Here is a 14,047-nt window from a genome sequence, read left to right as displayed (position 1 = left end):
TTCTTTTTAAATAACAAACAAGTTATACTTACCTCCACTGTGCAGCTTGTTTTGCACAGAGTGGCCCCGAACCTGATCTTCTGAGGTCCCTCGGCGGCTGTCTCGGCTCCCCCCCACAAGGACTCAACACCTTCATGCGAGCTCCCTCGCATGGTGTTGAGTGCTTGCGGGCACGCTCCCGTGATACAGCCGGCGGCCACAGCCGCTCACTGTATCACTTGGCCCAGCCCCCCGGCGCGCCGCGTCACTGGATGTGATTGACAGCAGCGCGAGCCAATGGCTGCGCTGCTTTTAATCCATCCACTCTAGCCAATCAACGGCCAGGCTGAGTGGCGAAGAGGATGTCGGGGGCGAGCGCGGGTCAGATAAGTAAAACAAGGGGGCTGGGGGGGTGGTATTGTCGGATGTTTTTTCACCTTAATGCATAGAATGCATTAAGGTGAAAAAACTTTTACCTTTACAACCCCTTTAACTATGCCAATCTTTACATCAAGAGTGCTGACTTGCCATAGACATTGAAACATCAAGTCCTATTAGCTCTGCTATTCTGTCTAAACTCCTGTCCTTCCAAAGTGTCCTGCCACGAATAGCAACATGCTGCAAATAAATGCAACCTATTACAATTTTTCCAGCACACAACAATACAGAACATTGATATGAGCTGGCTCCATTGAAATCAATGGTGCTTTGCTTGGCCTTGCATTTTGACTGCTGAGCAATACAATTCAGAGCTGGTTGTGAGAATGAGCCCTTACGGTCGGACTTTGTTCGGACATTCCGACAACAAAATCCTAGGATTTTTTCCGACGGATGTTGGCTCAAACTTGTCTTGCATACACACGGTCACACAAAGTTGTCGGAAAATACGATCGTTCTAAACGACGTAAAACATGTACGTCGGGACTATAAACGGGGCAGTGGGCAATAGCTTTCATCTCTTTATTTATTCTGAGCATGCGTGGCACTTTGTCCGTCGGATTTGTGTACACACGATCGGAATTTCTGACAACGGATTTTGTTGTCGGAAAACTTTATATCCTGCTCTCAAACTTTGTGTGTCGGAAAATCTGATGGAAAATGTGTGATGAAGCCTACACACGGTCAGAATTTCCGACAACAAGGTCCTATCACAGATTTTCCATCGGAAAATCCGACCGTGTGTACAGGGCATAAGAGTGCAAAAAATTGAAATGGCAATAGTGGACCATGCCATGTAATATATGTTGAAACAGGCCATTTGGACACTTGTAGTTTTTAGTGGAAGCCTGTGTGGCAGGGTAACAGTACAGGAGCTTAATTAGGAGACAGGGACCTCCTACCCTATAGCAGTGTAGCACCCTCCTGGGTTTAGGTAGATTTAGTTTGGTTCCAATGTACGTCGGCAGAATGGCGCTGGCAGGCAAAAGGGCATACAGGTATGTCCCCTTTAAGAAGCGGTGCTGCGCCCGCCACGGTCTCCGTGGACTTGATGTCTGCTGGGTGCCTGCGATCGTGTCATGGAGAGGAAGAACGGGGAGATGCTTTTGTAAACAAAGCATTTCCCCATTCTGCCTAGTGACAGGACAGTGATCACAGCTCTCTGTCATCAAGAGCTGTGATCACTGTGTGTTGTAGCCCAGCCCTCTAACAGTTAGAATCACTCCCTAGGACACACTTAACCCCTTCACTGCCCCCTAGTGGTTAACCCCTTCACTGCCAGTGTCATTTACACAGTAATTAATGCATTTTTATAGCATCGATCGCTGTATAAATGACAATGGTCCCAAAATAGTGTCAAAAATGTCCGATGTGTATGTATACGCTTATTGCTATTTTTTTTTTTAACCAAAAATATGTAGAAGAATACATATCGGCCTAAACTGAGGAAAACAATTTTTTTTATATATTTTTGGGGGATATTTATTATAGCAAAAAGTAAAAAATATTGCATTTTTTTCCAAAATTGTCGCTCTTTTTTTGTTTATAGTGCAAAAAATAAAAACCGTAGAGGCAACCAAATACCACCAAAAGAAAGCTCTATTTGTGGGAAAAAAAGGATGCCAATTTTTTATTGGGTACAACGTCGCCAACGTTGCACGACCGCACAATTGTCAGTTAAAGTGACGCAGTGCTGAATTGCAAAAAGTGCTCTGGTCAGGAAGGGGGTAAAATCCTCCGGGGCTGAAGTGGTTAAAGTGGTCTAAAGCCCTAAGGTTTTTCACCTTAATGCATTAAATGCATTAAGGTGAAAAACCTACTATGTGCAACTGCCCCCCCCAGACCCCTCCTTTTTCTTACCTGAGCTCGATCCAGTGATGTGCACGAGTGCAGCGGCTCCAGCAGCTATTTCTCTCCTCATTGGACAGATTGATAGCAGCGGGAGCCATTGCTGTCAATCAAATCCAGTAAAACAGGAGCGGGGGGCAGGTAAGTATACTGTAACATGTTTGTAATTTTAATACAAAAAAAAAAAGCTTTAGAACCACTTTAGTAAAAACCACAAACCCCTAGACTGCTTACTGAGCCAGAGAGACACTGCTGAAAATGCTGTGTGCCTGTGTGCGCTTAAAAACTATTAACATTTTTTTTTTTACATACTGTCACAAGTCAGTGTCCCTGATCACCCCCACCACACCAGTTATATGATGATGCTGTACTGCACTGGTGACAGTATGTAAAAAAAAAAAAAGTGATTTTTTTTTTTTTTTAATTTCTTAATTTTTCCAAAAAATGTACAACTTCAAAAAACTCACTATGCCTCTTACTAAATACCCTGTACTGTCTACCAAAAAGTGGTAATTTGGGGGATATTTGTACTGTCCTGGCATTTCGAACCTCAAGAAATGAGAGAGGCCGTTAGTACATTAGGATCGATCAATTTTCAGATATAAATACCATAGTTGTAGACAATATAAACTCCTACAGACTGAATAATAAACACTGACTTGGGTTATTTTCACCAAAGAAATGTAGCAGAATACAGTTTGGCCTAAATATATTAAAAAAAATTATTTATTTGCAAAATTTTGTAATTGAAACAAAGAAAAAAGTGTTTTTTCAAAATTTTTGGTCTTTTTTAATTTATTTAGCAAAAAATAAAAAACCCTGTGGTGATTAAATATCACCAAAAGAAAGCTAGATTTGTGTGAAAAAAAAAGGATAAAATTTCATATTGGTACAGTGTTGCATAGCCACACAATTGTCATTCAGAGTGCTACAGCGCTGAAAGCTGAAAATTGGCCATGGCAAGAAGGGGGTGAAAGTGCCCAGTACTGAAGTGGTTAAAATGGACGAAGACATAAGAGATGTATAATAATGTGATGAATAATGCTGTCTGTTTTAGATTTATCATCTTTAACTTCAGTATTAAACATTTTTTGCCTTAGCTCAATACTTATAGATATTTATTTCATATTAATATATATATTTATTTTTTTTGTAGGAAAAAGTGAACCTGTAAAGGTAAGTATACATATAAAGCTGATTTTTATTGAGTTATAAAATATAAAAACAGACAATATCAGTATATTACTACTTGCTATCTTATAACAAGTACCATCATCACTTCCAAGTGAAAGCTTGCATTTATAAGCTAACTTCTAAATTGTAGCCTATTGGTTCCTTTGTGCTGGGACCATTTATTTAGTTGCTACAAGGACCACACTTTTTTGAATGGTCAGACTGAAGACAGAATGTGAAGGTTCTGTAATTTTTTTTCATAGTGAATATGTTTTTAAAATTTATCCATAACTACCTGATAAAAAAAAATAATGCTCTTTAGCACGGAACATTCATTCCACATTAAAAAGTATGCTACCAAAATGACCATGTGCTGTAAATTGCCTCCAGCATTGTTCTTGTTCCTTCTTGTTGGAGGCTGCCATTTTGTGGAAGCCCAGACCCCCTGAGCAGCAGTATATCTTTAGGCTATCAGCAGATCAGTCTCTACATTTTCGGCACAGTGCTGAAAAATAAAGAGCAGCAGAGCATGTGCAGAGCCAGCCTGAAGTTACATAGTTACATAGTAGGTGAGGTTGAAAAAAGACACAAGTCCATCAAGTCCAACCTATGTGTGTGATTATGTGTCAGTATTACATTACATATCCCTGTATGTTGCGGTCATTCCGGTGATTATCTAATAGTTTCTTGAAGCTATTAATGCTCCCCGCTGAGACCACCGCCTGTGGAAGGGAATTCCACATCCTTGCCGCTCTTACAGTAAAGAACCCTCTACGTAGTTTAAGGTTAAACCTCTTTTCTTCTAATTTTAATGAGTGGCCACGAGTCTTGTTAAACTCTCTTCTGCGAAAAAGTTTTATCCCTATTGTGGGGTCACCAGTACAGTATTTGTAAATTGAAATCATATACCCTCTCAAGCGTCTCTTCTCCAGAGAGAATAAGTTCAGCGCTCGCAACCTTTCCTCATAACTAAGATCCTCCAGACCCTTTATTAGCTTTGTTGCCCTTCTTTGTACTCGCTCCATTTCCAGTACATCCCTCCTGAGGACTGGTGCCCAGAACTGGACAGCATACTCCAGGTGCGGCCGGACCAGAGTCTTGTAGAGCGGAAGAATTATCGTTTTATCTCTGGAGTTGATCCCCCTTTTAATGCATGCCAATATTCTGTTTGCTTTATTAGCAGCAGCTTGGCATTGCATGCCATTGCTGAGCCTATCATCTACTAGGACCCCCAGGTCCTTTTCCATCCTAGATTCCCCCAGAGGTTCTCCCCCCAGTGTATAGATTGCATTCATATTTTTGCCACCCAAATGCATTATTTTACATTTTTCTACATTGAACCTCATTTGCCATGTAGTCGCCCACCCCATTAATTTGTTCAGGTCTTTTTGCAAGGTTTCCACATCCTGCAGAGAAGTTATTGCCCTGCTTAGCTTAGTATCGTCTGCAAATACAGAGATTGAACTGTTTATCCCATCCTCCAGGTCGTTTATAAACAAATTAAATAGGATTGGTCCCAGGACAGAACCCTGGGGAACCCCACTACCCACCCCTGACCATTCTGAGTACTCCCCATTTATCACCACCCTCTGAACACGCCCTTGTAGCCAGTTTTCAATCCATGTACTCACCCTATGGTCCATGCCAACGGACCTTATTTTGTACAGTAAACGTTTATGGGGAACTGTGTCAAATGCTTTTGCAAAATCCAGATACACCACGTCTACGGGCCTTCCTTTATCTAGATGGCAACTCACCTCCTCATAGAAGGTTAATAGATTGGTTTGGCAAGAACGATTCTTCATGAATCCATGCTGATTACTGCTAATGATATCGTTCTTATTACTAAAATCTTGTATATAGTCCCTTATCATCCCCTCCAAGAGTTTACATACTATTGATGTTAGGCTAACTGGTCTGTAATTCCCAGGGATGTTTTTTGGGCCCTTTTTAAATATTGGTGCTACATTGGCTTTTCTCCAATCAGCTGGTACCATTCCAGTCAATAGACTGTCTGTAAAAATTAGGAACAACGGTCTGGCAATCACCTGACTGAGTTCCCTAAGTACCCTCGGATGCAAGCCATCTGGTCCCGGTGATTTATTAATGTTAAGTTTCTCAAGTCTAATTTTAATTCCGTCCTCTGTTAACCATGGAGGTGCTTCCTGTGTTGTGTCATGAGGATAAACACTGCAGTTTTGGTTACTGAAGCCCCCCGATTCACTCGTGAAGACTGAGGAGAAGAATAAATTTAATACCTTTGCCATCTCCCCATCCTTTGTAACCAGATGTCCTTCCTCATTCTTTATGGGGCCAATATGGTCTGTCCTCCCTTTTTTACTGTTTACATACTTAAAGAATTTCTTGGGATTTTTTTTGCTCTCCTCCGCTATGTGTCTTTCATGTTCTATCTTAGCCGTCCTAATTGCACCCTTACATTTCTTATTGCATTCTTTATAAAGTCTGAATGCTGAGGATGATCCCTCAACCTTGTATTTTTTGAAGGCCTTCTCCTTTGCTTTTATATGCATTTTTACATTGGAGTTAAGCCATCCAGGATTTTTGTTCGCTCTTTTAAATTTATTACCCAACCTAATGCCCTTATTTAATATGCTCTTAAAGCAAACCCATCTCTCCTCCGTATTCTTTGTTCCTAATATTTTATCCCAATTTATGCCTTTTAGCAAGGTTTGTAGTTTAGGGAAGTTCGCTCTTTTGAAATTCAGTGTCTTTGTGTTCCCTTCATGTTTCCTATTTGTGTGATTTATACTGAAACTAATTGACCTGTGATCGCTGTTACCTAAATTGCCCCGTATTTCCACATCTGTGATCAGGTCTGTATTGTTGGTAATCAGTTGATCCAGTAATGTTTTATTTCTAGTTGGTGCGTCTACCATCTGACCCATAAAATTGTCCTGCAAGACATTAAGGAACTGGCGAGCCTTAAATGAATGCGCGGTTCCCTCCGCCCAGTCTATGTCTACATAATTAAAATCCCCCATTATGATAACACTTCCCATCCTTGCTGCTAATCCAATTTGTGATAGGAGATCCATCTCCACTTCCTCCCTCAGGTTAGGGGGCCTATAGCATACTCCCAGTATTATTTTCCCCTTAGCTTCATCCCTTTGGAGCTCTACCCATAAGGATTCCACCTCCTCTCTAGCTCCCTCAGTGATGTCATCTCTCACATTTGCTTGTACATTATTCTTGATATATAGGCATACCCCTCCCCCTTTTTTACCCTCTCTATCCTTGCGGTATAGGGTATACCCTTGAATGTTTGCCAGCCAATCATGAGAGCTGTTGAACCAGGTCTCTGAAATTCCCACAAAATCCAAATCCTCCTTGTACAACAGTATCTCTAGTTCACCCATCTTGTCCGCCATGCTCCTGGCATTGGTGAACATGCCACATAGTTTAGACCGGTCGCATATTGTCCTCGTATTGGGTGTTTCAAGATTGTAACTAGGACTTGCTACTATACTCACCTTGTGTTTTTGTGCTTTGGTTAACCTACCACTAATGCCCCCAATACTACCCTCTGGAATATCTTCCGCGCTGGCTATCACTGTCTCTGGACCCTCCCCAACATCGCCTAGTTTAAAAACCCCTCTAACTTTTTGGCCATCTTCATTCCCAGCAGATCTGCACCCTCCTCATTTAGGTGCAGTCCGTCCCTTCTATAGTACCGGTTACCGACTGAGAAGTCGGCCCAGTCCTCCAGGAACCCAAACCCCTCCTTACTACACCAGCTCTTCAGCCACTTGTTTACTTCCCTAATCTCCCTCTGCCTTTCTGGTGTGGCTCGATGTACCGGTAGTATTCCTGAGAACACTACCTTGGAGGTCCTTTTCCTCAATTTAGCACCTAAGTTCCTAAAATCGTTCTTTAGGACACTCCATCTGCCTCTGACTTTGTCATTGGTGCCAACGTGCACCATGACAGCCGGGTCTTCCCCAGCCCCTCCCAGTAATCTGTCCACAAGATCCGTGATGTGCCGAACCCGAGCGCCCGGTAGACAACATACTGTTCGGCGCTTCAGGTCTTGGTTACAGATTGCCCTCTCTGTCCTTCTAAGAATTGAGTCCCCTACCACCAGAATCTGTCTTTCCTTTCCCTTTGCTGCACCCCCACTCTCACTGGAGGAGTTCTTCCCATGGCAGCTAGGAGAGTCCCTCATCTCCAGCAGTGCTGGTCCCTGACTGGTTTCACCAATGTCACTCAATGGAGCGTACTTATTGGGATGCTCCAGTCCTGGATCGGCCTCCCTGGCACTTCCCCCTCTGAAGTGATATCACAGGACTTTATTTTCTGACACAAGTTCTACTTTAACCTGTCAGGGTCCAGATCTAAACCTCTGCAGTGTCTGGCTGTAGCGCTTCTCGCTGTGCCACCTGCAATGCTGGACAGCTCCCTGTCTGATCCCTTTGACAATCTTGCCTTGATTCTTGTTTCTGATGAACCTCAAACTCTTTGCTTCTCCCATGAACTTCTTGATTTAAACCATGTCTCTGCACTTCCTGTTTGCCAGATTATTGTGCCCTCTCCAGCTGATATCTTGCTCCTTTCCATATTGACAACAGCTTGTTTACTGATTTTGCTTTTGCTTGGTTCCTACCTGCTATATCTGCTACTGGACCATTGCTTGCTCTCCTCTTAGTGGGGTGATCCAGAGGACCGTGACCTGCAACAAAATCCATCTCCACCATCAGGAGCTCTGGTCAATACTGGTTAGTGCTTAGACCCTGCGCCTTGGGTGAGCCCGCGTTATCTGCCAGGGTGATCTGCTTGTGTACCTGCTGGTCAGTGGGAGCTTCTCTACTGCTATAGCAACTGGTCTTCGAGACTGACCCCTGACCATGCTACAACTTGGGCCTTACATTTTAAAACTTTCATATTTAGTATGCTCTCCTCCAATGATCAGACTTGTCCTTACACGCCCCCCCCCACACAACCATTCACTGTGAAGATCAGTGTACTGCTGCTTCTCCTCCCCCAGCTGGCTATGCTTTTGCTCTTATGCAGCTGAGAACGGACGGAATGTGATCACTTATAAAAAAGGAAAAAAGGTATTTATAAAGTGTGTATGTATGTGTGTGTGTGTGTATATATATATATATAGATATATATATATATCTATATATATATATATACACACACATATATATATATATATATATATATATATATATATATATATATATATATATATATATATATATATATAGTGTATATATATATATATATATACACACACACACACACGGACATCTTGTTACACTCACCGGAGTAATGCACTTCACACTTATTTTTAACAGTAAACTGAGCTTATATAGTGAAATACAGTATTTAAAAATCCGTCTGACTGTTTAGATGTTGACTTTTAAAAGCAGTGGCGAGCTTCCTGATCTCACAGGTTTGCTAATACACCGCTGTTTTGAAAAATCAACATCAAAACAGTCTTACGGATTTAAAAATACTGAATTTCACTATATAAGCTGAGTTTACTGTTAAAAATAAGTGTGAATGCAAAACTCCGGTGGATGTAACAAGATGTCCGCTTGTCGCTTTCTCACTGTATCCTCACTGTGGACGAGTGCGGTGTGTAGCAAGATGGCGGAGACAGAATATAACTTCTGTTACAAAATCTGACGGGTCACCTAATCTGACGAAAACACCGGCTCTTCCCAACACACTTCATGGTTTATGAGTCTGCGCGTTCGATTACCAGTTTTGTGGCGTCTCCGTTCATGGTCTTCGGCGGTTCTCGCTCGCTGTTGCAGGTAGGATTCAAACCTTTTTCGTATCATAGGCAATGTTGTTATTCGTTATGGTTCCTATCCCGCATCCCTTTCGTAGTTAGCTGTCTCCGAGTTGTTGTCGATCGTGTCCCGACATCATTCGGCACAGGCCTAGTACATTCGTAGGTAACTTCTGCCTTGTTTGTCATCCCATCTACAAACATACGATTCATTCGTAGATCCAAGCCTTCGAGCTGCTTTCAGTCGTTGTCCGACATCACTTGGCACAGACTTTGCTGGTTGTAGGATTCACAGTCTATGGGGTTGCCGCCGCATCTCTTTGGAGCTGAGCATGTATTGATTGCAGGGGATTGAGGTGGTAATTAGACTCACTTGGTGCCTTGTCTGCTTGTGAGCTGTGTGGTTGGTATGTGTTCGGGGTTTGGAGGAGGGGGGTGGCACCCTAACTCTCTGCGAATCCGGTCACGCCGGCGTACCACATACGGAAGCGTTTGTAGTTTCGTTAAAAACCTCAGAGTCACTATGAACACCACATTCACAGTATTCACAGTATCCAACAGGTTGATTCATACACTCTACAACAGCCCGATTCTAATCCCGGTCGCATTGGCGATACGATTCGAATCCTCGGCACGTCGGCAAGTCCATTCCATCTTATCACACACATCACAAGCTTCCCGCAGCTCTATGTGAGGCACCTGCCACAAGCAACCAAATGTTCTCAGATAATTTACACACACCTGTGCACTTATTTAAAAACACATACGAGCATGGCTTTTTGTCTCAGAACTCAACCTCGACCCCCCAAAACCCCCCAACAAACACACCGCCCATCAAATAGTGGGTTTAGTCAAATTTCACTAACAGTGGGAGGGTCTTAAAGGGGCATTAAATACCTGAAGTGCATTACATAAAGGAGTGCAAAGTTCGGGGGGGGGGGGGTGTTACACACAGAGTGCAGAGTTTAGAGGTGCGCTACGTGCAGAGTTCGGTGGTATGCTACATAAAGGGTGCAGAGTTCAGGGGTGCGCTACACAGAGTGCAGAGTTTAGCCTTCTTTCACAGCTGCTTACCTCTGCATCCCCTATCCATATCTCACTTTCACCCCTCTTCAGCTCTGACCTCTGAATGCTACCCCTCCTCCACTGCCCTCTTCTTCTCCCCCGTCCTTAAATGCTCCACCATCTTCCACATGTCCTACTTTGTTGCTGTAATAAGCTTCACACACACTGTAGGTGGCTCCGCCTCTCTCACTTGCAGGGGATCATCCAGTGGTGGTGTCAGCATCCACACTGCACCCAGAGCACCTGCATCTCCCTTGTTCCCATCTTGCACTCAGTGGGAGCTGCTCAGGAGATCAGATCTATGAGAGCCATTGGAAGACATGCTTTCACTTGTAAACACAGAAGCCGAACTTCTGTGTTCACAACTGAAGGTAGTGAGCAGGGAGTAGAGGGCCTAAGCCAGAGGTGGTGGAACTGAGTTCCACCAAGTTCCAGCTGAAAAAAAGCCCTGCATACGAGATTCCAGCTTCATAACTCCGACTTGAGCCAGCACGATTCGTTCATTTCCACATATACACGATCATGACTCACGATTGCACACGACCATGGCTCATTCTCACATGCTCCAGTTTCTCTGCTGTCCTTGTTTTTGCCTCCCTGATGAGGCTACTTTCTTGCAATCGTTGCAAGCACGTCTCCAGTGGCACACAATTTGGCCAGTCATCGTCTCCAGTGGCATACAACCTGGCCGCTGAAGACGATGAGTTCAGAGCATTCCATCCTGCACCAGTTTGGACGTTGTTTTAAAAAAAAAAAAACACACACAACAAGCGTAGGCTCTGCATCTTTACCCAGGGGGGTCAGTCACATGTGAGAGGGTGGGTCAGGTTAAAACCTGGACTCTTATGTCACCTTTTCTACAGGTTCTTGGTCTACTAGGTTTCTCGGCCTCAACCAGGACTTCACAACTAGGGCGTTGAGTCAGGTGTGTAGTACACGGTTCCACCCTTGCATCACTCTGCAGCCCCCCTTTCACCACGTTCTCTTCACATACACGGTTTGGGCTGCTCATCAGGCGTTAGCTACTGTCACATGTTTCTTTGCACAACATTCTGTTTTTCGAAGGGCGGCCCTTCACCTATGCAGGCTGCTAAACATTGGGCTTGCAAGTGTTGGCAGGCCGAACATACGCCACAAACTACAGAATGCAACATTCTTACTTAGGCCGTACAAGACTTCAGATTCTCGCCCCAGTACGCCCTGGGGCTCTGGTTCACAGGTTTGTGCTTAACATAGACGGGCACCTGAGCATCGGTTACCTGGCCAGTCACCTCCTGGCTCACCTCGGTTGCCACGCATTCTTTTGAGTTTTCTAAATTTCCACTCTACAGCGTTTGATGCTTCAGAATGCAAAACGGCTTTTTCACTGCACCTGTCGTTCCTTTTGCTATCTTTCGCGTTCCTTCTCACCTATTCTTGTGTACACAACTCTTTTCTTCCTTTGTTATCTTTACGACTCTTCTTAACACATACTTCCGCCGCTCTGTCACCCTCTGTGGGTTCAGAGCATGGCTGCGTTCACACCCTGAGGGGATGGACCATCCCCAAATTTGCTGCGGAACTAAAGCATAGAAGGCCTCGCCACAGTCGGCGGATCAATTCTGCTCACCCACCGTAGCCTGATTCAAATCCCGGTCGTATCTGCGACACATCGATTTGACACATCCTGTCTTACACATACACCACAAGCTTCTGCAGCTCAGCCTCACCCTCAAGGCACTTGTCACAAGCACCTAGGAGCTACTCGTACCACTCATTTGTACGTTTGCTCTCACTTGCAACTCATGCAATGCTTCACTTCGCAGTTCCGACACAACTCGCACATTCCGTTCTCATTTTAAAAGCATACAATCACGACAATCGGCTAGCGTGGTCCCCACACAAACCTCGATTTCTCTGCTTTATTGTTTTCTGCCTCTCTCATGAGGTTCCTTTTTGCAACATGTTATTGTAACTCGTCTTCCTGTGGTACACGTTCACGGCCACTTATCATCTATCAGTGGCACACGTTTACGGCCGCTCATTTCGCATGTCTGCCTTTCCTTTCTTAGGTCAGTTGAGTGCCAGTTGAGTGACATTCCCTGGCCCTCCCCTCCACCTCATACTACTGTGCAGGGCATGCCTGACCCCACTCAGCGTTTTCAGGTGGATAAGTTGGGGCAGCCTGTTCAGTTGCGGGGATAGCACAGATCTGCAAAAATTATTACTATGCTACCTATATGTACAGCCAATTCGGTCTGCTCCACATCTGCATCATCTGCCACAGAGCAAATCCCAAGACCCCACGCCCCCTCAAACACCCTAACGCTTCATGACTAAGCCAACTGGACATACAGTGGTTGGGGTTCTACCTCTCCTCTCACCCATCTCCCTCACTCGCACTCTTCCTGGTGCGTGGTTTCATCTGCGGTTTCAACATCGGGCTCATCACCCTGCCTCAAACCACCCTTGCACCCTTGAGTGCAAGAATCTTCTCTCAGCTTCCACCGACAAGCAAACCATAGACACTCTGTTACAGACCGAACCAGACCAGCTCCTTTTCTGTGTCACCATTCAGCATCTGGAGAGTCAGCTCTATCAGGCTTGTTAAGTTCTCCAATAAACTTCACTTGGTTCACGATTTGTCCACACCTCATTCTTCCCACTTTCCTATGTTAAATTAATTTCCATCTGAAGACTTCTCCCTTAACCTCTTCAGCCCTGGAAGGATTTACCCCCTTGACCAGGCCATTTTTTGCGATACCGCACCGCCAATTTTGAAAAAAAACCAAAATTTTTCACTTTCTGCCATAATACATATCCCCCCAAAAAATATATAAAAAAACAAATGTATTCCTCAGTTTAGGCCAATATGTATTCTGCTACATATTTTTAGTTAAAAAAAATTGCAATAAGCATATATTGATTGGTTTGAGTAAAAGTTATAGCGTTTACAAAATAGGGGAAAGATTCAGGGACTTTTTTGTTTTTTATTTGTTTTTACTAGTAATGGTGGTGATCTACGATTTTTAGCGGGACTGCGACATTGTAATGGACACATCTGACTCTAAGTGACACTTTTTGGTGACCAGTGACACCAGTACATTGATCAGTGCTATAAAAATGCACTGATCACTGTATAAATTACACTGGCAGGGAAGGTGTTAACACTAGGGGGCAATCAAAGGGTTAATTGTTCCCTAGCTGATCTCTCTCTCTCTCCTCCCCTGTCAGAACTAAGATCCACCTTGTTTACAAAGGCAGAATCCCGTTCGCGGGTGGCACACTCCCGCAAAAGCTAGTCCATGGACCGACGTACAGGTACGTCGATTCGCGCAGGGGAGTCAACCTGCCGCAGTGTATCTGTGTCGGCTGGTCTGGAAGTGGTTAAATACACATCATTTGACTTAGCCATACAGGCCATCATTAGCAGGCACAGGCGCATGGCTGTCCAAGGTGGACATTTTGGACACCTTCAAACCGTTACCAGTCCTCGTGGCAGTGACATGGCATCTCACTCTTGACACCCGCTCCATGCAGGCCAACCTACCTCCTGACAAATTTGCCCAGATCAGGTCGGTCATTCATGCCTTCACCCCTTTCACGAGGTTGTACCAAGAGACAGCTACAGTCCCTATTAGGGATGCTTAATTTTGCTATGAGGATTGTCCCTCAGGGGCGTTCCTTCATTTCAAGCCTCCTAGTTTTCCTCTCTCAGGCACAGGACCCCGATCAAGTCCTCAGGCTGGACTAAGCAGCAATCACTGATCTGGCAATGTGGGACGAGTTTCTCGGAAACTG

General features: G+C 44.2%; 1 protein-coding gene across 2 annotated transcripts in view; it reads left to right on the top strand.

Annotated features, from left to right (window-relative positions):
- Positions 1-14,047, top strand: part of LCP2 (lymphocyte cytosolic protein 2) — a 460,964-nt gene that overhangs the window by 275,998 nt on the left and 170,919 nt on the right. For both annotated transcript variants that reach the window (XM_073620738.1, XM_073620739.1), the window contains one exon: positions 3,422-3,441. In XM_073620738.1, coding sequence (XP_073476839.1) covers positions 3,422-3,441 — 20 coding nt within the window. The remainder of the gene's footprint in view (positions 1-3,421; positions 3,442-14,047) is intronic.

Source organism: Aquarana catesbeiana, linkage group LG03 (assembly GCF_042186555.1).
Source record: "Aquarana catesbeiana isolate 2022-GZ linkage group LG03, ASM4218655v1, whole genome shotgun sequence".
Taxonomy (NCBI): domain Eukaryota; kingdom Metazoa; phylum Chordata; class Amphibia; order Anura; family Ranidae; genus Aquarana; species Aquarana catesbeiana.
Note: the sequence above shows the minus strand (reverse complement) of the source record. Positions and strands in the feature narration are given on the sequence as shown.